Source organism: Thunnus maccoyii, chromosome 16 (assembly GCF_910596095.1).
Source record: "Thunnus maccoyii chromosome 16, fThuMac1.1, whole genome shotgun sequence".
In the NCBI taxonomy this organism is placed as follows: domain Eukaryota; kingdom Metazoa; phylum Chordata; class Actinopteri; order Scombriformes; family Scombridae; genus Thunnus; species Thunnus maccoyii.
In genome coordinates, this window is record NC_056548.1 from 3,309,988 (window position 1) to 3,337,477 (window position 27,490).

The 27,490-nt window shown below is 39.5% G+C and overlaps 1 protein-coding gene and 2 long non-coding RNA genes across 3 annotated transcripts in view; 2 read left to right on the forward strand and 1 right to left on the reverse strand.

The window, feature by feature from the left end:
* The window catches only part of kcnh5b (potassium voltage-gated channel, subfamily H (eag-related), member 5b), a 184,509-nt gene that overhangs the window by 115,271 nt on the left and 41,748 nt on the right, over nucleotides 1-27,490 (forward strand). The window contains exons 11-12 of the mRNA XM_042387798.1: nucleotides 3,564-3,756; nucleotides 24,423-24,619. Of these exons, the coding sequence (XP_042243732.1) occupies nucleotides 3,564-3,756; nucleotides 24,423-24,619 (390 nt within the window). The remainder of the gene's footprint in view (nucleotides 1-3,563; nucleotides 3,757-24,422; nucleotides 24,620-27,490) is intronic.
* Nucleotides 1,521-4,882, reverse strand: LOC121880523. Its single transcript, XR_006091568.1, has 3 exons — nucleotides 4,747-4,882; nucleotides 3,978-4,163; nucleotides 1,521-1,823 (listed from the first exon to the last, which is right to left on the reverse strand). It is a non-coding gene; the product is annotated as an uncharacterized LOC121880523 (long non-coding RNA).
* LOC121880522 lies at nucleotides 26,393-27,442 on the forward strand. The gene is made up of 2 exons (XR_006091567.1): nucleotides 26,393-26,509; nucleotides 27,403-27,442. It is a non-coding gene; the product is annotated as an uncharacterized LOC121880522 (long non-coding RNA).

Here is a 27,490-nt window from a genome sequence, read left to right on the forward strand (position 1 = left end):
ACCATTGAAGGTGAGAAGTGTCCATATTTCCACATTCTGACTTTTTGACCGTTTTGAGTGCACCATCCGGTTACTCACAGCGCACTTATGCACTCAAAATGTTGTAAGTACAGAAGTGAAGCGATTTGAGACACAGCACTCGTCTTCATTTGTGAGGAAAACAGAGGCTCTAAATCACTGAAGTCTTCATCAACATGAGCGTTTTAGAACATACACACTGACATAAAAGCAAACTTACCCAACAGCCTTTTCTGTCCTCTTGGCCGTGTTGCGAGCAGGTGTTTGTGTCTCCCTAACATAATGTAGGTGTATTGTGTCTAATTAGGGTATAACTGTGTTTTTTTACTGTCTAATAAAGAACATATTATTTCTAGTGTTTGTCTAATTTGATACAAAGAACAGCTTATTAGTGTATCGTAAAATAAAGTGCGACCAAGGCTTTGCACAACACATAATAAAACTTATAATAGGGATTCATAAATCTCATATACATTGACTCAGTACAGACAGATGGGCCTTAAGGTGGTCTGAGGAAGATTAAAGGCTCTTTGGTTTCTTTTTTTGAAAATGTTTACCAGAAATAAGTACTTTTTTTTTTTCAAAAAGAGGGAGATTGATTTAAACTGATTTCACCCAAATTTTAGTCCTTACATTGCAGTTTCCTTTTGCAATAAGAAACTACTCAACACACATTACAGTTAATGAGGCTCTTTGACGGTGAGAACAGCTCTAAAAACGCTTGTAGTTATAGAAAGTTATAAGAAAAATGAGGAGAAAATGCAAATGCAGTCTTCATTAAGCACCACAGTTCCTCAAAATAATTAAAACACACAATAAATGGTGCTACTAAACCCAGTTTTTTAAGCAAGTTAAGTTTAGAATAAATTAAATGAGATTTTTTTTTTAAGTTTTTTAAGTTAATAAGCAAAATTCATTAAAAACTTAAAGTCTTGCTCCCACTACTAATATTTAAATATTGCAGATTTTCTCTTCTCTAAATGAGGTTCTGGTGTCAGTGTGGCGACTGATTAAAAATGCAGGACTTAATGACTGAAAGCATCAAATACAGAACAGTTTTGCAGAAACAGCAGCTCGATCCAGAGAAAACTGGACTCATAAACAGTCCTTTGCCCTTTTTTTTTTTTTTTAAGCCATTTGACATTAAAGGATTTCTGGGTTTCGTAGTCCTCAAACAACAGTCACCTTGCCCTCTGATTTGAGATCTGCTGGTAAAGTGCAAACTGCTGTCTCGGCTAAACAATGAACCTAAATGAAAAGACACAGGTGTGACGGTGAAGTTTGTAATGCGACTTGGTTTCGAGGGATTATTGCCTGATGGAGACTGATTGACAGGAAGCACTGATATGAAAACATCTCAGTGAAATAAGGAACAAACTAAATGAGAGCTTCACTGTTGCTGTGATGGATTAAATCACTGTTTTTCACATGAATGAATATCAGCAAACAAGATGGAGAAATCCAGATCAGTTTTACACATTTAATAGAAAAAGAAAAGTACAATCTAGTGTAAAGTGTAGTGTAGGACTACATACAGAAGGTTTTGCAACTCATAGAGGTTTATAGTAGTGAGATTTTTATTCAGAACGACAGGACATGAGAACTAAAATCATCTTGTGTACAGACTCAAAAAAACAAAGAAAGAAGTTATCACTGGAGCGAGGGCGTCAGTGTTGGTTTTATCATTCAGAGGTGTTTTGTGTGTTTATAGTTAATCTGTTAGGTGCAACAGAGCAGGTCGACCCAACCGACGAGGCTGCAGGCAGAACAAGGCTGAAGAATAACTTAAGCAGAGCAGAACAAACCTGAAACGGATCAAAGGATCAGACAAATGGAACTGAAAAGCAGGACTTAAATACAAACTGAACTAACAGAGCAACGAGGAACAGGTGGCGAGACACAAGGTGTGCAGGCTGGGAGGTGATTGGCTGGGGAAGACGCAGGGGAGGAGGGTGGGGCGAACGAGACTGAATGCAGGGCAGGTGTGGAGGGAGGAGCACGGCGGGGAAAACAAGAAAAAAAAACCCACAAAAGGCAGCAGCTGCTTTGGGCTGAGGACAAATCAAAAACAGAACCTCATCCATGAGTTAAATTAGAGTCTACAATATAATCATCCACCATCCTCATAATATAAAAACCATCATAAATCAGACAAATGACATAAACATAACTTAAAGTGCACAAGTCATTCTGAGCAGACACAGCAAATAAACTTCAGCATTACACTGCAAACCAAGGAACTTTTACCATAAAGACAAGCGGAACAAGTTCAACATATCCAGGCTTTCTTTGTGTGAGCTGGCTCCACAAACCCTAAACTCCCAATCAGAGATAAGTGGTATCACGACGGTGGATATGAAATGTCTTTGTTAACTCAGGCTCTCTGCTTCAGGCTCTGTGCGTGTTCCCATGAAAGGGGGCGTTTGGCGCGTCATTTGACTCTTTTTCCGCACAAAATGGACCAATCGCATGCCGCTAACTTCAATCAGGAGGAACAGGTCATTATAACGGAGAGCTATGAAGAATATAAATACATTATCAATTAGTTAACATATTTATTTTACCACTCAATACCTCCCACATCCAGAGCAGCTCTTAAACTTTAAACTTGATGCAGCAGATTTAGATATTATACTCAAGAAGTGCAGTCAGGTCTGACTCTGTCCCATAATGAAGGATAAGTGGGAATCACTTTAGGTTTTGGCCAAATCAAAGTGAAATTAATATTAAAGATTGAATATTATCTGTGATAAATACCAATAGACTAGTCAATTTCATTTATTTTTTTGTTCAAAGTATTTCTTCATTTTTTTTATTAGTTTTTTTTTTTAAATACAGTTTGATATATTGTAACAAAATCCCATCCTATTGCACCAGTACAAATTTACAACATGACATTTCAAATCAATGGTAAGATATAATGATAAAAGACTAATCAATTTTATAATGGGTGTTCTAATAGCTGCAGTAGCAGCAGTGTTAAACGGACTTGGCAGTAAATCAGGTAGTCAGTGAAAGGACGGCGCTTTTTTATTGCCGATTTAAGCCGAAACTCGGATCATAACCTGCTCCGGACCAGGTTGAGTTTGCAGCATAAGTTACCATGGTGATGTAGCCACCCCTCTGGATATTAAGGCTCCATGTAACAACATGAAGAAAGACAACTGTTGCTCAGAGTTTCAGTTCACTTTTACACTTAGTTTCTATGAGAGTCGATGTAGCAAGTCGTAGTATCTCAAGTGGTCTTTAAATATCATCTGCAACCTCTCTTATCTGTCCTTCTTCCCACTCAGTCCCAGTCTTAAACAGGCATCTGGTGGACTGGTGGAGGGACGTAGATCTGGACTGGGACAGAACCATAACATAATCTTTAAAGTTCAGTGACAAATAGTGTTAAATTCAAATAATTTAAGATTTGTTGTGTAAAATCTGAAAGGTGCTCAATGCTCAAGAACCCTAACCAGTTCTACCAGTGATCATGTGATGAAATTATAACTTTAAAGGACAGATTATAAAAAAGTTTGTCTTCCTGCTTTCTTCTTCAGGTGTTCAATGAACATCCGGCGTTCAGGTTGGCCAGTGACGGCTGCCTGCGCTCGCTGGCGGTGGAGTTTCAGACCATCCACTGCGCCCCAGGAGACCTGATCTTCCACGCCGGGGAGAGCGTGGACACCCTGTGTTTCGTGGTGTCGGGGTCACTGGAGGTCATCCAGGACGATGAGGTCATCGCCATCCTAGGTGTGTGGTCGTGTTATTTAGTAGATGAGTTGCCTTTAAGTGTCTCTGTGTGTTTTATCCTCTGAAGGGATTAATTACCGTATTTTATTGGAAAAACACTTTTTGAAGATGCAACACACCTCATCTTTGAAGCCTCTTATCTCGTTATAAGTTAAATAAAACCATTAAAGCCGAACGTAAACCCCACATTTGTTTCGCTTGTCTATCAGTCACATACTCACACTCTCTCCTGTCAGGCTGTCAGAAGCATTGGAATTATTTTCTCTGACATTTAGCATGTTTGTCTTTTTGCCTTTTTGAGCTCCTCATCATCTGTGACAGGAGACGATCTTGGCTGCTTGACAGATGATTCAGTTCTCGCCGTGTTTCTGCAGTAAAGACGTTGTTGTCTTTGGACTCATTTTCACCTGTGCAGAAAAACACGTTACATGAATCTTCAGAAACTCAGTTTAAACTAAAGCAAACACTTTTAGTGCTGACTGACTCTAACAGACTCACTATAAACAGACTTGGAGACACACTAGTTTAGCAACATTAAGGCTACAAACAACCCATAATGCAACACTCTCTGTAGGAGCCGTTCAAAAAGAATCTCTGATCTTGTGAACATGTAATTGTCCTAAAATATAATAATAATAATTATAATAATAATAGTAAACTTTATTTGTATAGCACCTTTCATATAAAATGCAGCTCAAAGTGCTTCACATTGAAAAGATAAAAAAATAATAATAACAATAATAATTCAGAACATTAAACATGTGTAGAATAAAAGGAGGCAAACAAGAAAGATGAGAGATAGTGCATTACATTAAACGCACAATATGTAATTTCAGCCGCTAGGGGTCGCAATCCAAACAATAACAAAAGACAGAGTGTGACAACGGTGTGAAGTAGCAAGGGATCATGGGAGTTGTTGTCTTTGTTGTTAAATAACCAGCTTCACCGGGATAGGATTACTCCAGTGTTAAACATTTGGGATGTTTTTACCCGCAGAGGTCTCTTCCTGTCCAGAACAAACGTACACGCAGATTTGGGATGCACCTGAGGACAGGTATGGGAACAGATACAGGTTCGGAGTAGGATCGGTTAGAATGAAAGAGTCCATGGCAATGTGGATCTGGCAGGGCTGAGTAGGAGTCGAGGTCTTGATGATGTAATGATATGCAGCTGATGGGGCTCTGCTCTGACACCTGTCTCCAATCACACAATCACACACAGACAGGAGAGAGAGATGGAGATGCTGGGGAGGTGGCAACAGGTAGGGAGACATGGGACCGAGGCAGGAATCGTGACATTTTACTTCCTTGTTCATCATACATGAGCTTGATCGGAGGAGCGTACAGAACTGACGTGAAATCTGAAATACTTTTGCCTTCATGTGATTCAGAATTTATGACCAGAGAATATGTTTCAGGCTGGTTCCTCTGAGCTTTTCATGCAGTTCACACTCCGAGTGGTGAATCAGTTTTTGGGTTATGGAAGAGATCTGTGTTTTGGACTTTAAGAGTTTGGATGTCTCAGTTTATCTTGCAGCTCGTTTAGCTCTGTAGCACAGAGTGTTTTTGTTTGCATTTGGCCTACTGGTTTTCTGTAGTCCTTGTGTTTTCTGTGTTTTCGGTTGTTTTTTCTGCATTAGTCTCGTTAGTCTTGCTCTGCTCCCGGTGTTTCCCCTCAGCCTATCAACTCCCTGCCTGGTCCTTGTCTAGTCACCTGTTTCCCCCCATTTCCTCATTAGTTCTGTTTGTATTTAAGTCTCGGTTTTCAGTTCAGTCTTTGTTGGATGTTCAGTTTTGTTCTGTCCTGTACAGTTTTTGCTTTGCCTGCACGTAACCTTCATTAAAGAGTATTTTTCAGTTCCTCCTGTCTCCATCTGGGTCCAGTTGCTCCATTCCACATAACAGTTTTATTCTTCCTCTCCTCGTTTATTAGTGCATTGCTGCCCAGTGCAGATTACTGAAATGTATATCACTGTGAGTTAGTCTGGGAAACTGGTCCTAAGAGTAGCAATTTTATATAAAAAAAACCTACCAGCTCACCACGAGTCAGCAAATATTCTCTCTGATTTGAATATTTCCCCTCCTGTACTCCTGTACGTGTACCGGTCACGTTACTTCACACAGGTTAAAATGAAATGTTTGTGTAATATTTCACAATAAAAGTGAGGAAATGAAGGCATGGGCTTTTAATTTTATTAATAGCATAACACAGTAACAAAAATTTAACAGAGCAAACGGAAGCAGATCAGAAAACAGGGAGGCTTCGTACTAAAATATGAGTAAATATACTTATCAAACAGAGGGAATCAGGAACAAAGGCCTCTCTCTAATATAAGCCTGCTTCCAATTAAGGCCTGGTGCCCTCTGTGGTCGAGGTAAATATGGTATACGGTGTGTATATATATATATGAGAGAGATGTAGTGATTCATGACAGTACCAATAGTCACTGCAACCCCTGATCGTAGCAACAGAATGTGATCTGTGATACTAGTTGTTGGCATGCAAGTGATCTATTATGTTACAGTTATAGATCCAGTGCAGCAGATAGTGACTGCAATTCATGCTGGGAGAGACAGAGAGACAGGAGAGTAAGCATTACATGATGTGGGAGTAATGGCAAAGATCAATTGTGAAAATAAAACAGTATGGAAGAAAGAAGAGAGAAAAAGGGGAAAATATAAATTAATAGAAGAAAGAGAGATCCAGTAGGAAGGAAGGAAGGAAATTGTACAGAGTAAAAGAGTGACAGAGTGGACCCTCCGAGTGTCTCGGCCCGTCTCTGCAGCTTCTCCGTTTGCGTTGCCTCTCCGCTTCTTTAACTTCATTATGAGGTTGAGTCAGACGGGGCGACAGTCAGAGGTTCATAAAAAACATATTAGATGTTTGATGAATTGCTTCATCACAGTGAGGACATTAATCAATAAATCGTGAGACGGTTGTCATCGGGGGGGCTGCTGTAGCCGAGGAGGGACCGACAGACTCACAATGACACGGCAGGATGTTGTTTTGTTTTTTTTCCAACATGCCTGCAGTGGTTTTCTGGTTATTTCTAAGATGTCTCCTCCAAACTATGAGGCTCACATTTGGAATCACGTTTAGGACTTTACTGCTTGTCAGAGCTCAGCATCAGAGTTAAACAAACCAAAACAAAGGAACATTAACTTCAGCTTAGATATCAGTGGCCACTTCTGAACACCATTCACACACTCTTAAATGTGAAATATTTTTTCAAAAGCTTCACAAATATATTATTTTATAAAACTTACCTTGTTACAAAAACGGTCTCAAAGGTTTGTAGATGAGTGGCAATTCCCCTACAGCCTCTCGATTCATCACACTCTTCTTCAGTGAAGGTCAAACATCACATTTTTTAGTGAATGGAGACTTTTAATATATTGTTTTGTGGAACCTCGACTGAAAATATGACTGATTACAGCTTTATATTATAAGTACAGCTGAGGAGAGTAAAAAGTTAGTTTGTCTGCACTCAAAAATGTGTGTTTTGCTTTTTGTTGCTTTACTGTGATGTTTGAGCTTCACTGTGCAGGATGATGTATGTGCAGAGTTTGTTTTCACATTCATCTGCTGAAGGTAGAAAGAAGAGTTTACTGGGACCTCTGACCGGTGCAGTGGTGAACCGTTGTTTGACAGAATCCCGTTAGGGGTCTTGTTAGACTGAACTACAAACACAGTAGACCTGCAGGTCGCAGAAAAAAACACTGTTTATTCTTTAAGCAGAAGCTCTGAAAGGCCGAGAGCAGCTGGTGAGCCAACTGTCAATCAACGCCCACACAGCAGATATCAAAGCTACTATAAATCTTCAAATCTTATTAACGGAGCAATAATTTCCAAAGTGACGACCAGCACACTTATTAGAGGGTCTGGATTTAGAGATTGAGACTAGAATGACTCATAAAAAATATGACTGTCTTAGTAGTTCTAGAGAGAAGATGATGCTTTTTGAATGGGAGTCAGTTGGAGCCAACTGTCAGTGGTACTTCAGCCTCAAGCTGTGATAGTTGCTGCTTGGTCTAATTATGAGCATGATTTATGACATCACATCTAGGTTGGAGCCAATCATGGTCCAATATACAACTTAATAATGTGTGTGATGTGGAAGTCAGTGCACAAACACAGAGAGTTGACTTCTTGTGTCACGTATATTCATAGATTGAAGATTTTTCAGTGAGGAATGAAGGAATGGATGTAATTTCAAGGATTTTACTATATCAGACACAAATTATTATTCAAAGCAGAGTATTTTTTTGTCTTAAATCATGTCTGGAGGGAATCTTTAAGATCAATGAGCCACACAGTCCTTCTACAGGTTATCAATAAAAGCTTCTTTTCTGGAAACCCTTGATGATCTCTCAAGGAGCCTTTGGGATCCACATTTGGATAACGAGTAAACTGATGCTAATTGCATAGCTTGCAAGTTGTTGTCAAACTTAGTGTTGCATAGCAACCAGAGAAATGTTCCCGTTCTCAGCAAGGGATGCTTACAGCTGCACCCTGTTGTGTTTGAGCAAAAGTGCTGTCTGATCACAGCCTGCAGACGGAGGAGGATGGAAGGATGGAAGGAGGTCAGGGGAAGATGGAGGGTGAAGGATAAGGTGGTGGAAGGAGGGAGAATTAAAGCGAAGGTCGATGGAGAGAGCGTGGAGAAAGTGAGATAAGAGGGTTCGTCTGTGTGTGCGTGTGTTGCAGGCATCGCTCTAAAAGTTGTTTCCCTTTTCAAAGTTTCCTTCAGCCTCGTGACAGACGTCCCGTTCTCTGCCAACTCCCTTTTACTCTGGTGGTGAAAAGGAAAGAAAGTGTGCCAGCACCAGAGCTCACGTCAGGAGATAGAGATAGAGAGAGAGAGAGAGAGAGAGAGAGAGAGGTTCAAGAGTTTCTATCTGTTATCATATTAAATGTAGGTACAGTGTGGATGGATGAGTTTACAGGAAATGTGTTGGGAGGAACTTGTTTGTACTCGTTTCCAGAATATTCTGTCTTGATCAAACTCATTAATATATTTTTAAGATTAAAATAAAGATATTCAGATTCAGGGATGAACTTGAATCAATATTTTTTTCTACAGAATATGAAGTGCAGTGTAATGAAAACAGTTTTCTATGGAGACATCACAGCTTAGATGATTTACATGTAATTTCTGAGGCAACGTGTTTGAACAGCAGTTTTATTTTGTGCCAGATTCTGAAGAAATATTGAAATATTGATGAGTGTCCAGGTTCCTGAATGTTGATTACCACAGTGGTGATGAACAGGTCTGTCTTATTTTTCTAAGAGGCTGTTTCCCCCGGCGACGACGAGCCTTTCAGGAACTAAACCTGCATTTCGACAGGAGGAACCACCGTAGTTCCAGGTGTAAATAAAACGCCTCTGCTCTGTTGTCTCTGTTGAGAACAAAGTGAGTGAAAGGGAGGAATGAAACTCTATTTGCTAACATAGACAGACATAAATAACCATCCAACCCTGAACGGGTTGTCTACTATGGAGACAAACATCCACCTCAAACACAGTCATAGATCTGGGCCAGACAAGCTGAGTCTAAAGTGTCCAAAAAAAACCCCTTTCTTTTAGTTAACAACATAGGTTGTGTCTGAAATCACTCCCTCAGTCACTCATTCTCTACTTCCTAAATAATAAACACTCTATAGTAATATATATATATATATATAATGAACATTACAGCCTCATTAGGCCTCCAGTGTGGCTTTGGACTGACAGATTCTCAGATTTGTGTTGTTGTTGTTCTTTAAGTTGCTCATGCTTGGTAATCAGTTTGTTTTCTCTTGTAAATGTGAAATGCGTCATTTAATGCCCTACAGGAAAGAGGCACTAGAAAGCAAACAGAGAGAAAAAAAAAACAAGTATTAATATTGATCGGTAATGAAGAAGAAAAGTGGATATAAAACACACTTAAGCACACAAACAGGCAGTAAATCTTCCCTAACATGCACACATACACATGCTGTCTTTATTCCATCACTGTAGGGGATGGAAATAAAGAGGAAGGGGCAGTTTGAGAGGAGAAGGGAGGGGTTTTTTTTGGCTTCTCACATGCTCAATTTCTTTTCTTTTTTTTTATAAATTAAATTGTGGAGGAGGAACGTTGGCAGGAGGGAAGGGAAAGAAGAGAAAAGTATGGAGGCTGAGTAGAAAGAATAGAGGGAGAGACGGAGTTGCAAAGGAGGATGGACTGAGAGGTGACACGCGAGGAAAGGATGAAGGAACAGAGGATCAGACGGAGGATAAAATGAAAGGAGGAGCGGAACAAGAGAGGAGCCAGATAAAGAGAAAAGATGGCTATAAAAGGATGGTAAAAAAAAAAAAAAAAGGCAGCGACAGAAGGGAAAGGCAAGACAGATGGAGATTTAGGAGAGAACAAGAAAATGGAGAGAGACTGAGGCAGAAGAGAGAGAGAGAGAGAGAGAGAGAGAGAGTTGTTTGTGGGTTTTAAAGCCACTGATTTCCCCAGGCTGAGCAGAGAGGCTGCTCCCCGAGGCTGAAACACACTCTGCTCTCATTAGTGTCCAGTAGCATCAGGTGGACACACTCTCAAGCAGCAAAAGTATATATGCTGGTGTGTGTGTTTTTTTTTTTATTTATTTTTTTATGGTTGTTTAATGTCTCCATGCAGAGGCTGTGAAAATGAATTTTCTCTAGGGGCACGATAAAGTATCTAAACACACAAACACACACACTCACAGAGTCTCAGAGTATACAAGAGAGTGCAGATGAGAGAACACATGAACACTTTTCCCCACAGTAACAAGGCAATACTGTGGCAGCTCTAGTAAATACTTGTAATAACCCTCTCATTCCCCATCATCCACCAGGCTTACCATTTCCCATCATCCACCAGGGATAGGTTCCTCTCTCCCCCATCCGAACTCATTCAGCAGCGGCTGTTTGGAGGCAGCTTTGACATGTAACAGTGACAGAATATCTTACAGTCAGTATATGTTTTTTTTTGTAGATGAGGTTTGTCCTGATTTTTTAAAAAAAGATACTCATTCTGGAGGCCTGATAGTAGTCCACCAGGCCTACAGAAACACAAAAAATAGTGGGTCTGTCGTAAAACCTGAACCCTGTCTCCTAGAAGTTATGTTCATATATGACTTTTTTTCAATTACGTTGCATTTGCCAATGTAATCCCTGCCTGGATTATGTTCACAGGCAACATTTTGTCGAGTGAATGAAGCGCTACTTTATATATCACGCTACAGTTGGAGGGAGGAGGTTGGGGTGGATGATGGTGGGTGTGTGTTTTTAGGTTTAGGCAAAAAAAAAGCATATGGGTTAAAGAATAAGGCTGGTGATTTTCTATGCACAACCAAACCAACACTGATGCTACTGAGCATGTGCGGGAACCATAGACTGTATAAAAATATAGACGTAGTTACCGTGACGTCACCCGTCGGTTTCTGAAGAGCGGTTTTGAAGCTCAAAGCGAGCCGCTCTGGCCGTCGCCATCTTGGCAGCGCGTGACGCTGCCTAACTCCCAGCCAATCACAAACGGGCAAAGAGGCGGGGCCAAACGGCTGAAACAAGCCACCTAGCGGTTGGCGGACCTGTCACTCAAAGCAGCCATGTCCTTCATTATGCATAACTTTACTTTAAACGGGTGAGTTATAAAAAAATTCACCCCCCGTACAGTTGTCATGAAAGAGGAAATTAGCTACAGAGACCAAAACCATTTTTTGTACCAGGCTGTAAACATGTTTATTTCTGCTGTAAAGTTGGGCATTTTAACATGGGGGTCTATGGGGATTGACTCGCTTTTGGAGCCTCAAGTGGTCATTCAAGGAACTGCAGTTTTTGGCACTTCCGCATTGGCTTCATTTTTCAGCCCCGGAGGTTGCTGCTTGGCGGGAACGTGGTTCTGTTTACAGAGCTTCGCTAGTTTGTTGTGCTACATATCACAACCTCTTGACTTTGTACTGAAGTTCTTTGAGAACTATACAATGTAGTACAGCCAAGTGAGTTTTTTTGCCTTGTTTCTAAAACTGTTGACTTGGACGCCATATTGACAAAGCTTTGTGTAGATCCAATAGTAAAATAAGAGTTAAATAATCAGCTTGATACATCAGGTGATACACCTGTGTTTTGTCTCAGTCTAAAGGCTTATTAAAAGTTCTTATCATCTTATATCACCCAGGTCTAATGAATATCAGATATATATCAATATGGACAAAAAAAGTGCAAAAAATATTTACGTTCTGGCTCTTTTAATCTGCTCAGCTTTTATTGAGTTCCTTATCAGGTACCTTTTTTTTAAAAGTTAATTTATTGCCCCGACAGACAGAAATCATCTATTTATATTAAAAACCTGCAAAAATGTTGATCATTAAGCAGTTAAAGAGCAACCGGATAAACACACACCAGCAGCCCTTTAGCCTGAATTATCTATTGATGATTCCTCCTCTGTTCTATTTCCACTCACCCTCGTTTTTTCTTTTCTTTTTTTTTTTTTTTTTGTTTTGCTAAAATGATGAGCTGATTAATTTCGTAATCCATTATGCATGCTCGGTTATGAGAAGGGGATTGTAGTCTGGCCCTCTATTCACACAGCAATATGTTCTGGCCCGGAGAGCAATACATCAGCAGCGGCGAGCAACGGGAGACGAGCCTCCAACCACATATGAGCCTGGCTGCATTACAAGATCCAGTAATAAGAATCAGCAAGTGCGAGGCTGGTTTTTTTGATGTGGGATAAATTAGAAGAGGAATATCTTAAGAGTGTAGGTTAAAGGGACAATGATGAAAGGCAACCTGCGACAGAGATTCTTGTAAGATGCCATAATGTTATTCATGACTGAACTCAGATGTCATGCTTTCAAAGTACTGACACGTATCACCTCATATAACAGCATCTTAGCATATGTTCATGTACCTGTAGACACAAGTTCTCCAGCATGCTGGATATCAGGCTTTTGGTGATTTTCTGTCATTTATATATTGTTATAATGTTTGTTAAATGTGGTCAAAATTCCAAAACTTGAGGTGAATGTGTGTAAAATACTCCCTGCAAGTCAAAAGTCAGGGCTTCAGCCTGCTTTGAATGCTTCATTTGCAAAGTTACCTTCACTTCCTGGTTGTGATGACATCAGATCGTTCGCACATGCCCACAAGCCGCCGTCCATTCGGTAGTTTTTGTTGCTAAGGTTGTTCACGTTGTTCCCTCGCATATTGCGGATCAGATTTGGGCTCCAGTTTATATTTCGAGTTAAGAATGAGGAGAAAGAAGGGAAATCTGACTACAACTGTTTGTTTACGTAGCCTTGGAGCTGGAGGAAACTTCCTGAAGCTGGCCAATCAGAGCAGAGTGGGCTCATCGGGAGGCGGGCCTTAAAGAGACAGGAGCTAAAACGGCCTGTTTCAGACAGAGGCTGAACTGAGGGGCTGCATAAAGGACCAGTAGAAGATAAATAAGGAGTTTTTAACTGTAAATCATGCTTGAAGATATTCTAGTAGAGCCCCAGAATATAAAAATAGACCTGGAAATGTGCAGGATACGTCCCCTTTCAGACACTTGAAGGGCCACTGCCGATTTTCAACCTTATGTCTAACTATCTGAATTAGGGACATAGTGTGAAGAAGAACAGTTGTTTTCAATGTTCTCTGTGTCTCTGCGGCGCAGCTGCAAAATCTGCTGTTCCTGCGGCACCAGCACCCTCATTTGACATGTACAGTGATGTATTTGGTGTCAAGGAAGAACTACAGGCTGTTGATGGTGGTGCCTTCAAGGAAGTTAAAATGTGGGTCTCCCACTCAGTGTCAGGCTAGTGATAGGGAGCAGCAGAAGCTAAAGTATCATACTACTAAATACTTTAAAATATCAGTGTGTTTGGAAGAAAACTAGTTTCATGATTTGAAGCCAAATATCACACAATTCTGGAGTCAGACAGAAACTAACAGCTGCTGAGTTTCTCCGTGATAACACTAACAAACAACCAGCTGTACAACGTTGGAGCTTTATAATGTCAGAGCAGAGATGTGGCACCACTGTTATCAGGCTGAATATAGTGCTGTGTAATCAGTCAAAACAGTGTGGAGGAGAAAGTGACCACAGGAGCAACATTACAGCAGCTGCTACAGCATGACTGGTGCTCGGATGGACTGAAAACTGCGGTTCAACAAACTTTGTGGTTCTTAAGTAATCCTGACTCTGTTTTCTGACAGAATATCATATAGTTTTTTAACTCTGAATATAGAACAGCACATCAGTGAAGTAAAGTAAAGTGTTACATTAGCTGTAACTTGCGGCTGCAGCTTTGAGCACAATCCGGTCCAGCTCTGTCCCTGTCATAAAAAAATAGATAAAAGAAAGTGTTTGCTTGCAGTTTTTCATCCCTTTATCCACAGTTGTTTCCCAAAACAAGCTGAAATGGAGACTGCAGCCTCAGTGAGTTTGCATTGATCCACTGACTCCAGCACACAGTTTGTTTTATGATCCTCGCACGCTGGTACCGAGACGTTAAGACATAAAACGCTGCTAACTAACTTTGTCTCTGAAACTTCTCTTAAAACTTTTCTGACACTGAAACTCGCCCGGTGCATTACGCAAACACACCACAACCACAACAGCCGCTGATTGGAAGGCACATGTGCAATGCATCCTGGTACATGTAGGCACATCTGGCACGGCTCCATGAGCAGGAAAACTCAGCTTTCTCAGTCAATATAGCATGAACACTGATTAGACATCCACATAAAAAGTGGCAAAATTTCCCTTTAACTCACAGATTAGTGAGTTGCATACAGTATCTCTCTTAAAAAAAACTCAGTCAGATGCATAAATCTCAAACTTAAACAACTTAAACTGTGTGTATGCACAAAGTATAATTTTTAATTTTATTCATTTATTATAAAGCTGTGTGCACACATGATTCTGCTTTATAAATCTCCATCATTGTGACACTGGATAAATATACACAAGACTTATTTTTACTCCCACGTCCTTAAACAAGCTTTTCTATATCAGTACAGTCTGCTTCACCACGTGTTAAAACACCAAAAAGGAAAGTGCACTTTCACTGATTGTGCCACATCAACGAGGTTACTTGACAATGCCAGAGCAGCTGTCAATAAGTGCCACCATTATACATGGCTGTGACTATTTATTATGATGATAATAATAATAATAACTTTATTTGTATAGCACCTTTCATACAAAAAAATGTGAAAAGTGCTTCACAACAAAAGAAACTACATGCACCAAGTTCTTCACATCAAAAAAGACATAAAATGAACATAAAAACATGTAAATATTTATAGTGCTGGTCATTAAATCACCAATCATGATTATTAAACACTAGAAACATAATCAATGATTTAGTTTATAGAGCCGTTCGAAGGTCATCAGAGGCTGCTGAGTCGCCTCTTGTTGCCTTTTCGGTGGCAGGTTTTATTTGTAGAGAATGAAAGAGGAAACAGGGAATGTCATGTTATGAATAAGTTATGTTTCTTTTCTTACAAATGTCATTTCACCGCTGCAACAGTATTTTTGATGTCCGTGCGGAGCTGAACTCTTCTGCTACAAGTATTTCATCACAGTTCGAAGCGCCGCGCTGCTGATAATTTGCACATTAATGTTAAACAAAATGACAAAATAACAGCTGCAGCCTGTATGATCTGAAGCTCGTATAAATCGTGCCCATGTGTTGTGTGAGGACTAGACGCAGAAGCTTTTTGGTAATTAATACATCAATTATCTTAATTAATGGTCTCATTAGAATAAGTGGTTATGATTAATAGCACACTGATCATGTTGAGGTTTTTTTTTTTAGGCAAGTTTCTCTTGTTGAGAATAGAATGACCTTCATTAAACTTCTTTTATTACTTTTTTCTGCTGTGAACATATTGAGCAGAACTCATTAATCATCAATCAATGTCTAAAACTAGAAAAAACTCAAACATTTATAGACTTATTGCGTCACTATAGAACCCAGAAATGACATTTGTTTCGAGTCAGGAATCAAAAGTATTGAGATGCTAACAGTAGTGATACTTCTATTACAATAATGACCGCTAATGCTGTTGTTGGTGGTGGATATCGGTGTCACAGCAGCTCTATAAGTGTTTCTACCCACTCACTTACCCTGGATAATAGCCTGAAAGGGGTTACAGCAGCATCAGCACACCAGCTCTAAGTAGAAGCCTGAGATTCCTCTTATTGGAGCATCGTCTGGTTAGCTGCAGTGCAAGATAAAGCAATACGAGGGCACACACTCGCCCACAGGTAATTTTCTTTTTCTGCTGATGGGGGGGGATGCAGCCCACAGCAGCGTTCAGTGTCATCACTACATTTGTCAGGATGTTAACTCAGTTGATCCTCATGCAGACAAACAAAATGCTGCAGCTCAGGTCCTTTTAAAAAAAATCTATTAATGAACAATACAGCATCTGTACTGATGCCCAAGAAAAGCTGTGATCATATCTTTGGCTCTTTTTCTTTCTTTAAAGGTCGGTGTCTTTATGGTCTTGCAAGAGGCTAAGATGTGTTTTTGCAGAGTATTACACAGTGTCGCAGGGTGTCAGGATGATATAGGAAAAACTAACCTTGGCGGTAAAATAAGTGAGGACGGATTTATATCAGTAGTTTTATCTGCCACGGCTTTTTCAGTATGGGCTTTATGATGTATAGTGTGATTACTTGTTCAATATAAATCAGAAAATATATCAGAAAAAACATGCAAGTTTATTTTGAGCTGGAAATGCAGTCTTAGCAACATCACTGTCAACTGTGTTTAGACGTCCCAAAGTTCTCCAGGTATAAAACTAGAGATCAAGTGAATCATGTTTGATAAATAAAAGAAACAGGACTGAAAGGTTGTTTATTGGATGCAATTATGGTAACTGGTCATCCTCTTGGGTCAGACAAATCAAATTCCACTCTCTTTTAGCTTCTGTTTCTGCTCTCCACCAACTCCTGAGGGAAATATCTGGCTCTTTAGCTGCTAAATGCTCCGCTATGTTCACCAGCTAGTCTACAGCTAACTGTGTCTGTTTGCAGGTAGTGTACAGCAGCTTTTTACAGCTTTTCCTCTGAAAACGACGCTATGAGAGCGCTGAGAGTGAACCAAAACAGAGTCACCGATAATTCTCTGTAGGTTCATCACTACGAGTCACGCACAACACATTACACACTGTCGGTGCATGCATTGTTAATATAAACGAATAAATATTGATTTATATGTGTTTATTCCCATAATAACTGCATGGCTGATGATATTTTCTCTGCAGACCAACAACAGTGACGTTATTTTCATATCATGTAAACATGCAATAATTAGTCCCAATTTTAAAGATTTTTAATATAAACACATTCAACTTTATCCTTATTATTTTCACAAGAGAAATGAATGTCGTGGCATTAAACTCATTAATAACAGAACCAGTGACAACAAAGAACAATTCTTAGTCAAACATATAAGAACAATATGAAATATAAAACTACTACAACTACAAATATTAAGAATAGAAAAAAATATTTGAAAAAATATGAGAAAATGTGTGTGCATGTCTTTATATTAGTTCAGTTGAGGATCATTAAGTGTTATTATCTCTGTAAGTCAGGAGGGGATCATGCATTAAGTTGTGTGTGTGTATCTGTCTGCAGCAATCTCACATACTACTGAACCCATCAGCCTAATATTTTTTTGTGCATATTTATGACTGTATGCTCAAGGACCTCTCGTGGTTGCGATGATTCACGATGTTTGTAAAACCTATTTAATATCACCGTTGACTGCTGACTCCTCTTCACCGGCTGGTAGGGGCTGAACTGCTTCAGCTTGGAATCTTATTCCCGCTAAGGACAACCAATCATACCTTGTTGCCACATTAGATCAATCAATGCCAAATTTTGGTACCTTGAGAGCGGATTGTGTTGTGAATTCAAATAAATATTGATAAGATTCCTTATGAGCCTGTCTTTTCAGCAATCCTCGCCATTTTACGATATACGTTACGACTAAAAACAAGGCTTATCTAGCCTGTTGCAGGCCACGTTTTAGCCTTTGTAGTAGCTCAAAAACAGACAAAGTTTGGTCTCATTTTGAACTGGTGCATCTGCAGATTAATTCCATACCTTATATGTTATGATCTACTAAAGTTAGGCAGGATACGAGATGAATAAATCCTCGTTTCTGTTATCTTCACCGCCGTCTTGACTGTATACACCTGGCGGAGATCTGCACTCTACTACCTGATAACCTGTTTATTGTAAATATCTTGAAGCTGACCTTGCTGCACCCCAATCAAATTCCAAGTACAGTAAGAAAAGATTTGATAAAACCCTTAATACCAGCACATAACAGAGGCTACCGGGCCCTTTTTGCACCTCATGCACAGTGTGTAACTGTGTACTTCAAACCCTGTCAGGCAGAATAATATGAGCGATGGTTTCAGTTGTGGGTGAGTAATCAGCAGCATTACAAAGCTTTGGAATAGGGTCACAGCACCGATGTATCCATCTCCACCCACCCGATCGTAACTGATTTTTAACCTCGCTGTGTGAGTCACAGCCGCCGCCGCCACCCCCTGGCCCGTGTGACCGCATCCATATCCACACGGCTAATTGGCGAGAAGCTGCAGGTCTCCGGGGAGCTCATTCCAGACGAGGCCTTGCTGCCTGAGCCGCTCTTGGATGTTCGGAGAGAAAAGAGGAGGGGGGGGGGCACCCTCAGGGTGGCAGGCGCAGAGGAGGGAGGGATTGTCGAGATGAGATCCACTCACTCACACAGTGACACACACACTCTGTCGGCATTTTGCGACGGTATGTTGGAAGCGTTTTTTTACGTCTATTACTCAGGGTGTTTTGACAGCTTGTGGACGGTGCGGACTGCTTTTCGTCACATCTTATCCGGGTCAGCTGTCAGAAAAATGCTGAGCTGATGGTTGTGGCAGGTTTGACACAGATTTGAGTCCTGATTAGCCCAGATTTGACTTTTTTTTTGTGCCTGTTAGAGCCATAGTGCAACACCATCCCTCGAGGCAAAAGCAGGATAGAAGCACCAATTATATTACTTTTTACATGATGTTTTTATTTTGTACTTCCATTTTTTTTTTTGTAGCTTATACCTGACTGAAATGTTTCTGCAGTCTGTTGCTGAAGTCTTCTCTCAGTTTAGTTTGATGACATATGACACATGTGATGCTGCTTATAATTAGTCTTCATCCTCCTTATTATTATCAGAACAAGCATGGCGTTGCCCGGGAGACGCTCGCAAGTGTAAACACGCGTTCATCTGCTACGGGTGATTAGCATGGGGAATTTATGCTGGCAGTTGATAAGTCAAGTGTCCAGGTGGCTGCAGTTGGTTTGAAAACCAATGAGGGAAAACAGTTCAGTTTTAGAGGGTCAGTGCTCACAGCTACACAAGATTTTGTTGTTTATATTTGTTTTTTTGCCAGGAAATAATCCTTTACACAAACTATTTTAAATAACTTGATTTTAAAACCACATTTTCTTGAGAATGAGTCCCTTTTATTGTCGTAATTATAAGTACACTGGTGCGAGTGTAGCGGGTCTATCACAAGTCTTTCAGCATTTTATCGCTAAGTAGCAGAAATGGTCAAACAAAACATTCACTGAGTCTTACTTGCACACAGTAAATTCTTCTGTTTATGTGTAATTTTAATCAACAGAGTCACTGAATGCTCCACGCCGGCCGACGTGCTCACCATAGAGCATTTTAGCTTTGCAAGTTACAAAGCAGCCCTGCAACAAACTTCTCTTCTAATTAACAGATTTATGCATGAATACAAAAAACTGAATATGAAAATATCATTACTTACACATGTTTTTGGGAGTTTAACGTCACATAAACACAGAAAGTAAAAACTTTACTTACTTTACTCACAATAGTGAGCTCAGATTTATTTCCTGGTTCGGACAGACTGGATGAAAACCAGAGTCCACAAAACCACTCGCTGCTGCTCATGAAACTTATTTAACTCTTCTCATGTTTAGAGGGATTTTAGTGAGTAAATCAAACTGAAAAACAAACTGGACTCCATTGGAAATTAAGGTTGAATTAAAAGAAGACGAACTATTTAATTAAGATGAGCAGCAATAATCACCAAATCTACACAGATGAAGAAAAGATCTACAAGAAAAAAGAGAGAAAAATCTGCCTTCATTAACAGAAATGTCTAAAATAAATTAAGCACACACTGTTTGATTGACAGGAAGGAATTACCGGTGCGGTACTACTTTAAATGTCAAAGAGATTTTGTGATGAAAGTTCAGGAGGAGGAAAGGTCTTCATGTTCTCCTGAACTTTCTTCCTCACAGCGGCGTGCGCTTTGACAGACGGCTCTCCGAGAACGCTGCCAGACCTCCAGCAGATAAATCATATGTATGAATCCAGTCGTCGGACAATCCCGATGCAGTTTGTTCTTCTTTTACATGGCACCGCCTGCCTTTCACCCTTCACTTATACCACCTTTTACTTGAACCCTGTCTACTGGGATTTGTAATCCCGGCATTGATTCACAGTTGAGGTGCCGCATCACGCAGCTGTGAGTCAAAGTCTTCTTCAAGTATTTTCCTTTTTCCTTTCGTTTCACTCGGATTACGTTGGATCTAAGACTGATGAAACTAACTGTACCTGTTGCTTCACACTTGGTTTTAGTATCTGATGGGGAAACAGCAGTTCTGGTTGCTAAGGACTTGACCAGGTAAAGGTGTTGCTAAGGAAATAAAAAGAGGGGAAGTGTGCGGCGTATTCAGAGGGTTTAATGATGTTTTACATTAACATAGACCCTACTAATAATCTAACATTACACAAAGTTGACAACCAACACCCATCCATCAAAAAAAGTGGGGCCATTTAACTCTAAGCTTAAATCAATAAAATGATACGTAGGCTACTATATGAGGCACTTCAAACAGCCACATTACAGCCAGTGGAAGAAGTATTCAGATCCTTTACTGAAGTAAAAGTACCAACACAGAGATGTAAAAATACTCCATTACAAGTAAAAGTCCTGAATGACAAACCCTCTTACAGTAAAAGTACATAAGTATTATGAGCTTGATGTAGTTAAAGTATTGCAGTAAAAGTAGTGGTTTGGTCCCTCTGACTGATATATTATTATATATGACATCATTAGATTTTTAATAGTGAAGCATCAGTGTTAGAGCAGCATGTTACCGTTGTAGCTGCTGGAGGTGGAGCTAGTTTACACTACTTTATATACAGTTAGCTAGTTTAGTCCAGTGGTTCCCAACCTAGGGGTCGGGCCCCTCCAAAGGGTCAGCAGATAAATCTGAGGGGTCGTGAGATGATTAATGGGAGAGGAAAGAAGAAAAAACAAAGTTCTGATACACAAATTTTCAGTTTTTGGGACTTTTTCTCTAATCTTTGATTTTTTGGTGAAATATTGGATCATTTGAACATTTATTGAAATGAAAGCATGTGAGAAGTTTAGAGGGAAAAATCACTATTTGGTGGAGCTGTTAACAACTCATACACATGTGAAATGTGACCCCGACTACACACTGCTTTTTGTAAGACGTCAAAAGCCAAAAAGGTTGGAAACCACTGGTTTCATCTTTAACAATGTGTTGTATTTTAAAAGCTTGTTATATTATCCATTGTGTCAAATCTTCATCTGAAAAGTAACTAAAGCTGTCAAATAAATGTAGTGGAGTAGAAAGTACAATATTTCCCTCTGAAATGTAGTGAAGTGGAAGTATAAAGTAGCATCACATGGAAATACTCAAGTAAAGTACAAGTACTTCAAAATTGTACTTCAGTACAGTAGTCGAGTAAATGTACTTAGTTACTTTCCACCACTGCAGTGTTGTGCTGCTTCACAACAGAAGATCCCTGAAAAACAGTTTTTCTTGTCAGACTTTTTAAAATCCAACTGTCTTTCTCAATTACTGCTACTGTGACTTAACTTCTGACTTCCTGTCTGGAAATAGCATTTCTTCTTCTTCTGTGGTCTCTTGTAGCTGTCAGAATGGATGAGAACAAACATGTTGTGAAAGTATAAAAATATGTGAAGGTATAAAAATACGTCTTTATAAAGATAATACTAAAAAACACGTTCCTTGGTGAGGCATATCTGGAGTGGTTGGCTCTTTCTACACACACAAAAGACTCCTAAATTAGGGCCATCTCTCTCCAAATTGCCTTCATATACTTATGTGTGTGCAGAGGCCTTCTACATACAGTTTGACTTTGATAATGGCCATCAATAATAGAATGTTTCATATCATTTCATTATAAATCTCATTTATATTTAGATTAGACAGAGAAAAGTTAAGATGCGTTTGCTCAGTTGTGAAAAATAAAAAATAATATGTCAGATGAAAGCGGCTTTCTTTCTGACAAGCATGTATCTGGTTGGGGCTCCTTCTGTGTCAGCTACATACGCTTCTAACACAGGATGGTTTTTTTTTTAAAATTGATTATATTGATTATTCCACCAGTTAAACAAAGATAAAGTGAAAAAAATCCCTCCAGACGCCAAGTTCCCCAAATATATTCCGACAAACAAACCTCCTGACAGTAAACTGACAATAACGAAAACACCAATAATAATGTTTGGAAGCAGGTGAAACAACAGGCAGGAGTCCCGGTTTGAGCGAATATCACATAATAAAGTGAGCAGGAGTCGAGAAAAGAAGCTCCGTGTGCTGGAGTTCCCCGCTCCGGTGTGCACCGTGCAGGCTGAGCTGCAGTGGTGACACTTTATATTTTTTTTCATGTCTGAGTCATATTCTACTGATAGAGACATTGAAACTGTAGTGAAAGGTACAGTACTCTGCAAAAGTTTTAGGCACTAAAATTAAAGTGAGAATGCTTACAAAAATATTGCTATAAATTGTTTTAATTTATCAATTAACTTCTTATAAAGTTGAATAAACAGCAGCAGCTTCTCCTCGGTTCACTTTAACACAGTTTTTCATGGTAACTTGCAGGTAGGTTGTTGTAACCATCCTGGAGAAAGAATCTTCTTCTGTGGATTTATTATTTAGAACATCTCAGATGCTTCTTCATGTTAATCCCAGATTGACTCCATGATGTTGAGATCAGGACTCTGTGGGGGGGCCGAACCATACCATCTGTTGCAGGACTCATCATTCTTCTTGTAGCTGAAAATAGTTCTTTAAGACTCTAGCTGTGTGCTCGGGGTCGTTGTCATGTCATGAATAAATTTGACACCTCCCTGATAATCAAGGGTGCCTAAAACCTTTGCACAGCACTGTACATATATATGTATTTTTTAGATGTAAATATTGGCATTGATATGATATATTTGTTCTAATAAATATTAGTCCCAGACTGCAGCAAGACATTTATGCACAAAACACACACACACATATATACTGTGCATGTGTGTATATACATAGTGAACTTATAGTGAACTTACACTCTCTACACAAACAGATATGAATTAATTACATGTAAAGTTTTGCTTTACATTTTATTGGATGTTGACCTCTTTCTCTACACAAACAATCACACAATCAAAATGTGCTCATTTAAACGGTAGCCTGCGGCACGAACACACGGGATATGTACACATGTGTGATGTCATCTGTAAACACATGACCCCAAGCTGATCTGGTATCTACACTGGCCACAATAATGGCGTAATCGGGAGGGGCTCTGTCCTGCAATTTTTGTAACTTTCTGAAACAAACAATCCAACAATCACTCTGAAAGTTGTCAGAGTTTGAACTTCTCTCTCAAGCTCTTCTTTCATTCTTCACCCAACTACTGACCACTTTTTGTGTGAACACCTACACCCCGAATGTCTTCAAGGAGACACTGTCCAAAATCATCCCGTTGAGAATACAAAGACATGCAAAAGTCACTTCTTGGAGTAAACCGTGACGGCAGGCCTTTCATCAGCCTTTCGAGAGTGTGCATTAGGAGCAGGTAGAAAGACGTGACATGGTCGCACAAAATAGTTTGTTTAAAGCAAACTGACACAGTTGTCAAACTCAGGCTGAGAGTAGGACAAAGAGCAGAGAGCACACAGGAGTAAATATACTTAATACAAACCAAATGCAAAGAAAACCAAAAGCCATGGAAGAGAGGAAGACCGGCTGAATCCCATGAACTCGTAGAGTCGATCCAGATGAGCCGAATCTCTCTGAGGACCCGACTCCAACCTCCAGGCTCCAGATGATCGTCACACAGTCTTCAAATGATGCACAGTTGTGTTTTGACTTTAGCTAAAGCTAAAGCATTTTTAGCATGATTTGATTGAAGACAGACTTTATTTTATAACAAATACCTGTTTAAAACCTGTATCTACCATTACAGACATCAATATCACGTCTTCGTTTTGTATTTCCAGTTAAAAATAATGACATATTGTTGGTATTTTATAGAAAGAGTCCAGCAATTATGTACTCAATGTAATCAAATTTGACCACTTTTTGGACAAAAAAGAATGAATAAATAAAAGATTAATTATTTTGACACCCAAATTTTATTCTAGGCAGTTTTTAGACAGTATTTTTGGATAAATTCACAGAATATATCATTTAAAAGTTATATAAAAGTAAATAAATAAAATAGGAAAATATATTAAATATAAAGTATTTGGGGGACTTAAACGTGAACTCATAAACTACAACCCTGTTTCCCTGACTGGTACTTGTGTACTTGTGCTGTGCTCCTCAGGTAAAGGTGACGTGTTCGGTGACGTCTTCTGGAAAGAAACCACCCTGGCGCATGCGTGCGCCAACGTGCGAGCGCTAACCTACTGCGACCTCCACGTCATCAAGAGGGAAGCCTTGCTCAAGGTGCTGGAGTTTTACACCGCCTTCGCCAACTCCTTCTCCCGCAACCTCATCCTCACCTGCAACCTGCGCAAGCGGGTAAGGTATCCTCCTCTGTGGACACAAATACACTCTCACACGTATACACACACAAGCCAAATGTCTACGTAGGACACACATGTTAATACACAGAACTACAAAAACTTTGTACACATGCTTATATTCAGGTTGGTATTCAGGCTGAATATCATTTTGTCATCACTCCATTATTCAGTCTGTTAGCTGTTTTCTGTCAGACTTATCCAGCAGCTCTCATGTCTTTTTAAGTCAACACTCAGTCTGTGTTAGCCGCTACACAGTTAGCTTAAGTTGAGGACATTTACCTAGAATGGCAGTCAGTAGCCTACTGAAAATATATATTGTATATAAAAGACTTTCTTAAAATAAACAGGTGATTGACAGAGAACACAGTGAGGTGTTTTATGGAAGAGACAGATGAAAACTTCTTTGAAGCAAAGTTGTTTTTTCTCTCTTTTTCTCACATTTTTCCTTTTTGGGGTCACTTCAGAGAACTTTATCACAGTTATAACCAACAAACAAAAAGGGGAAGGTAGGTTTGATAAAAGATAGATAAAAGATATTTAAATTCCTGCCTGACCTAGTGTGCAATATTTTTGGCAGTTAGAGGCCTGGCTGGTTGTCTGCATTAATGTTTGTCGGCTAGCTAGTCCAGTTAGCTAATTTATAAGCTACCAGTCTGTGCTTCTTTTCTTTGGTTTTCTCAATAGGACAAGGCAATTCATTTTACTCATGTTTCTGTGTCAAAATTTGAGGTGAAACTGGTGATTTGGAACCAGAGCAGGACTATATTTAGTAGAGGACATAGCAACATAGTAGTTAGCTGAAGTGTTCATGGAGTTTATTTTCCATATTTAGGGGCAAATTAGCTCCACTACAGCACTTGCTTTTAGAGGTTGAAAACTTTGTGATTTTAAACTACTGTATTTTGTGAGCATACAAAAAACAGCTTCCATGAAAATTTACCAGTACTGCAGTGCGGGTACCCATCAAAACTTGATTTGATGGGATATTTCACACTGCACTTAGCCCAAGGCTAAAAGCACTACTAGAACCTTCTTAGCTCCAGGCTAAGAGAGCTGTTAGCCCCAGGCTCAGAGAGCTTTCACACTGGTACAATCCTGGCATATTCCAATCCGACTTTAGCCTACGGCTTGCTAGCCTTTCTCTGGAGCAGGGTTAGCCCCAAGTTTGCAGGGTTATCCCCTGAAGGTTGACTAAACATGGGGCTAAAGGGTGCCAGTGTAAAATGGGGCAAAAGTAAACAATGGACTTTGCGTCACGTTTTTGTTGTCCAGTCACAACTTCGTCATGTCATTAAGGTACACACAAGCTTTATGTTTATGTTGTAACTACTACTAACCAAAACCGGCAACATCCAGATGTTAAAAGTACCTTGCAAGCTAGCTAATCTAAAACAACAATAATATGTCTGGAAAAGATTCAAAAAGATGAAATTGGTCACAGGTAGAAACAGTGTTGTTCCTGAGTTTTTGGTCGGAAAAGTCAATTCAAGACAAACTAGATGGAACATGCCGCCACAGAAAGGTTTTCCAACATCTCTCAGCGAAGCTAGCTGAGGCAGGTTTCAGTAGGACGCTGGAGCAACTCAATCAGAAGCTCAAAAAATGTAAACAGGAATACAAAGAGGTCAAGGACAATAATGCATCCTCTGGGGCAACGAGGATCACTTGTCCATTCTTCGATATTGTGGACTCTGGGCCAAGTGTCGAGCCTTCAGGTGGATATGACTCAGCAAGACTCCTTGTCCATGGCTAATGAGGAGCTGGGAGGAGAGCAGGATGAAGATGGAGATGAGTCAATTGTGGAGGAGGATGGAGGAGGGATGCTGTGAATGAAAACACTTCATCAACATCAGCAGCAGGAGAGGAGTCAGATCAAAACACTCAGGTAGGCTGTCTTTTTTCTCAAACAACACACACACACACTCACACACACACACACTCCACATCCACTGACATTCACATACTCTCATCCTTGTTAACACAAACACACACACACACACACACACACACACACACACACACACACACACACACACACACACACACACAGATGACTCTACCTTTTTAATGAATTACTTAGCTTTGATGTTGAACTGTGTCAGAAAAGTCCATGACATCTCAGATTTTTCCGAAATTCACCACAATTAATTGAAGCACAATACAGACTAGGGATTATATTGGTAGGCCTACATATAGAGGCTACTTAACATTTATTATTTTTTAATTGTCTACATTAAATTAATTTAAATAGTATTTTTCTTAATGTGACTATAAAGAAAGAGAGAATGTCTTGAGTCACTTAAATTTTTATCCAGAATGCACTGAGAAAAAGAAAATGCACTAAATCTTCAGGATGTGAATAAACACTAAATTTACATTTAAATTTAAATGAAGAAGCTCTGGATGGACTGACATAAACTCGTCATTGACACTGTAGTATAACAATAGATACATAGGCTATAATAAAGATCCAGAATTGTTATTTCAGACTAAATGAGCCAGCCAGCTATTAAAAATTAGCTCAATTAAAAAGGGTACTTTTTAGATATTCAAATTTGTATTTTTATCAATAGTAATTTATGTATTTCTGTGAATATAGAAAATTGAAATAGCAGCTATATTTTACAGTACACTGTAAGGGTTAAACTGACATCAAGATTGTATCGTTACTATGTTTAAATTAGAGTAACAATGACTTTTTAGAGGCATGTATAACCCCAAAAAGTGCCAAAAATGCCAACTTTGACCACATAAGCAACATTAATGATTTCATTTCAGAAAAACCTGAAACGTCATGGACATTTCGGTCTCAATTCACTGAAAAAATAGCCACTTATAGACATCCACAGCTGACTTAGAGGAGGAC